At 61.0% G+C, this 3910-nt stretch overlaps 1 protein-coding gene across 1 annotated transcript in view; it reads right to left on the reverse strand.

Annotated features, from left to right (window-relative positions):
- The window catches only part of MYBPC2 (myosin binding protein C, fast type), a gene marked incomplete at its 3' end in the record, with an annotated part of 22347 nt that extends 19327 nt beyond the window's left edge, over positions 1-3020 (reverse strand). Inside the window, 3 exon segments of the mRNA XM_008063583.1 lie at positions 359-445; positions 938-1015; positions 3002-3020. Coding sequence (XP_008061774.1) covers positions 359-445; positions 938-1015; positions 3002-3020 — 184 coding nt within the window.
- Positions 3021-3910: the final 890 nt, after the last annotated feature.

Genomic DNA, 3910 nt, shown 5'->3' on the forward strand with positions numbered 1-3910 from the left:
GGACCCCAGCCCCTCCCCCCTTGGACCTGGGAGTCCAGGCCCCCGGCCCCTCCTCCCTTGGACCCGGGAGTCCAGGCCCCCACCTCCTTCTCCCTCGGACCTGGGAGTCCAGGCCCAGCCCCTCCTCCCTTGGACCCAGGAGTCCAGGCCCAACTCCTTCTCCCTCAGACCCAGGAGTCCAGGCCCAGCCCCTCCTCCCTCGGACCTGGGAGTTCAGGCCCAGCCCCTCCTCCCTCGGACCTGGGAGTTCAGGCCCAGCCCCTCTTCCCTCGGACCGGGAGTCCAGGCCCCCAACTCCTTCTCCCTCCCACGAACTGGGCGTCCAGGCCCCGCCCCTCTTCCTTCAGGTCCCCCTCACCAGCCTCCACCGACACAGAGTCCGGCTTTTTCAGGAAAATTCCAGTGGGCTCTTCTGCAGTGGGGGACTGGTCCTCAGGCGGGTCTCCTGCTCAAGGAGACAGGACGAGGGGGTCTGAGATCGGCGGGAAGGGGGCTGTGGACCACGCTGGGAAAGGGGCTTAGAGACCGTGGGCGACCCTCTGCTCGGGAACCAAAGATCACGGGGGCGAAATGGCTCTTCCTGATCTGGGGAAAACCGCGTCGCCCGGGTGGCCTTGGCCGGGCTCCCCACCTCTCCGACCTCAGCATCCCCATCTGTGGACTGGAGGGTCCTGAACGGGCCTTTGGGTAGGAGGGGCTTAGAGGGACCGGGACCCCTGTGCTGGGCAGGACTTGGCGATCAGTCAGCGAGGGGCTGGTCTCCGCCCTGGGGCACGAGGGAGCCAGGGCAGGCTGTGAGCGGGGGAGGTGCCAGTTGGCTCTGGCGCTGTCAGGGGACCGATGAAAGGACAGAAACTGGGAGAAGGCTGGGGTGAGGAGCAGAGGGAGCATGGGGATATGAGCTGCCAGGCCGGCTGGGCCCTGGGAACCGTCTCACCTTTGGGGGCCTCTGCTGGAGCCTCCTTAGGGGCAGCCTGTTTGGGGGCCTCTTTGCCTTTGGGGGCCTTTTTGGCTGCTGTGAGGTACCAGATGCTCGCAGTTAAGCCCCCTCCTCCCTCAGACCTGAGACCCCAGGCCCCTCCTCCCTCAGACCCGGGAGCCCAGCCCCCTCCTCCCTCAGACCCGGGAGCCCAGCCCCCTCCTCCCTCAGACCCGGGGAGCCCAGCCCCCTCCTCCCTCAGACCCGGGGAGCCCAGGCCCCTCCTCCCTCAGACCCGGGAGCCCAGCCCCCTCCTCCCTCAGACCCGGGGAGCCCAGCTCCCTCCTCCCTCAGACCCGGGAGCCCAGGCCCCTCCTCCCTCAGACCCGGGAATCCAGTCCCCTTCTCCCTCAGACCCTGGATGCAGGCCCCTCCTCCCTTAGACCCTGGAGTCAGGCCGCCATCCTAGATGTAAATTTATCTCTGATCTGGAGAGTCTGTGGGGTCAGGTTTCCCTTACCCAGGGCCCATCCACCCAGGCCACCAGGCCCTGACCTTTTGGGTTCAGGGGGTATAATTAGCTCTACCTCCGGGCTGGAAACTGGACACCTCGTGCTGACCACAGCATCCTTCCTCTGCCCTGCTTGCAAGCTCCTGGCCCACTGGACCCAGCTACAGCAGGGGTCCGAACCCCACCCCACAGTCTGGTTGGCCTGATGCCAGCAGACCGGATATCCCAGAAGGAGTGACCCTACCTCCCAAGGGGCTTTCATCTTTTGAAGCCCCATCTTCAAATAAAGTGCTCCCAGTCACCTTCAAAGAAGGGACCCCAAACTCCACATAAAGAAAGGACCCTGGCTGGTCGGGAGTGAGGGCGCACGCCTGTAATCTCACCATTTTGGGAGGCCAAGGCGGGAGGATTGCTCAAGCCCAGGAGTTTGAGATCAGCCTGGGCAACATAGCGAGACACAAAAAAATTTTAAAAAGTTAGCCAGGCGTGGTGATGCATGTCTGTAGTCCCAGCTCCCAGGAGTCTGAGGTGGAAGGATCTCCTGAGTGAGCTGTGACTGCAGTACTGCACTCCAGCCTGGGCAACTGAGTGAGACCCCAACTCAAAAATTCAATAAAACAATGTATACATAAAAATTATTTAAAAAAAAAAAGCCGGGCTCGGTGGCTCAGCCTGTAATCCCGCGCCTTTGGGAGGCTGAGGTGAGTGGACTGCCTGAGCCTGCGGGTTCGAGACCTGCCTGGGCAACTTGATGAGACCTCATCTCCACAATAAATCAAAAATTAGCCGGGCGTGGTAGCGCACGCGCCTGTAATTCCAGCTACTTGGAAGGCTGAGACGGAAGGATCGCCAGACCCCCCAGCAGGTCGAGGCTGCGGTGGCCGGGAGCGGCCACTGCACTCCAGTCTGGGCGACAGAGTGAGACGCCAACTCAAAAAAATAAATAAAAAATAAAAATTAAATTAAATTAAATTTAAAAAAGGACCTTGACCCCTATATGAAGAAGGCCCCCTAATTTCTACTCAGAGAGAACTCAATTCCGGTAGAAAGGAGACGTCCCATCATTGTAAAGAGAAGAGATCCCCCGTGACAGAACCCTCAATCTTCAGTCACAGTCGCCCACATCCTATGGAAAAAGGCCCGACCTTCACTCACAGAAGTGGCCCAGTTCCTGCCCAGAAGATGCCATCCCCAAAAGTAGAGGAGCCCAGTCACCTGCAAAGACTCCCCAGTGTGCACACAGGATCCCATGCCCACTGAGAAAAAAGGACCCACTTTACAATCAGAGAATCTCCATGTCCACCAGAGATGGGCTCCCCAACTGCCTACAGAGAAGGAAACCCCCTCATTGCAAAGGGAAGGGGACCCCCACCCTACACAGATATGGGAACCCCAATCTCATGCGAGGAAGGAAACACCTGTCCTCACAAAGGGAAGGGGACCCCCACCCTACACCTTCCACCTCACAGAAAGGGGAGTTTCCTCCTCCTCACACAGAGAAGGCACCCTGTTCTCCCCACCCTACAAAGAAAAGCCCCAAATCTACAGAGGGAAGGGGTCCCAGCAGCCACCTGATTTTGCCTCAGGCATGTCGGCAAACTTCCTCCCGCTCCTGACAGCACCTGTGTCCCGCCAGGCCCAAAGGAAGACAGGTGGGCCCCCAGAAAGAGCCCTTTAAGGAGTCCAGAGACTCCCAGAAGGCTCCGGGAGGCATCAGGCCTTTCAGCTACCCCACATTCCTCCCGCATGTTCTAAAGGGCGAGAAATAACAGCTGGACAAAGAGAAATGGCGGGATGCCAGGTCCTCAGGGAGGAGGGCTGGACCTGGACTCCTGGGTCTGAGGGAGGAAAGGCTGGGGGCCTGGACCCCAGGGTCTCAGGGAAGAGAGGCTGGGGGCCTGAACCCCTGGGTCTCAGGAAGGAAGGGCTGGGGGCCTGGACCTCTGGGTCTCAGGTAGGAGGGACTGGAGCCTGGACCTCTGCGTCTGAGGGAGGAGAGGTTGGGGCCTGGACTCCTGGGTCTGTGGTAACAGAGGCTGGGGGCTGGACCCCTGGGTCTAAGGGAGAAAAGGCTGGGGGTCTGGGCCCCCAGGTCTGAGGGAGGAGGGTCTGGAGTCCTGGACTGTGGAGTCTGACAGAGGAGAGTCTGGGATCAGGACTCCTGGTCTGGGGAAAGAGAAGAGTGTGGTTCTGACCTCCTGGGTTGGAAAAGGAGGGAGCTGGAGGGCTGGACTCCTGGGTCTGAGGGAGGAGGGACTGGGGTCTGGACCCCTGGGTCTGATGGAGGAGGGGCTGGGGGCCTGGGTTCCTGGGCAGAGGGAGGAGGGGCAGGGCCTGGACCCCTGGGTCTGAGGGAGGAGGGGCGGGGCCTGGACTCTTGGGTCTCAGGGAGAAGGGGCTGGGGCCTGGACTCCTGGGTCTGTAGTAAAAGGGGCTGGGGGCCTGGACTCCTGGGCAGAGGGAGGAGGGGCGGGGGCCTG

Source organism: Carlito syrichta, unplaced genomic scaffold, assembly GCF_000164805.1.
Source record: "Carlito syrichta isolate Samal-C Ts95f unplaced genomic scaffold, Tarsius_syrichta-2.0.1 Scaffold306948, whole genome shotgun sequence".
NCBI classification, from domain to species: domain Eukaryota; kingdom Metazoa; phylum Chordata; class Mammalia; order Primates; family Tarsiidae; genus Carlito; species Carlito syrichta.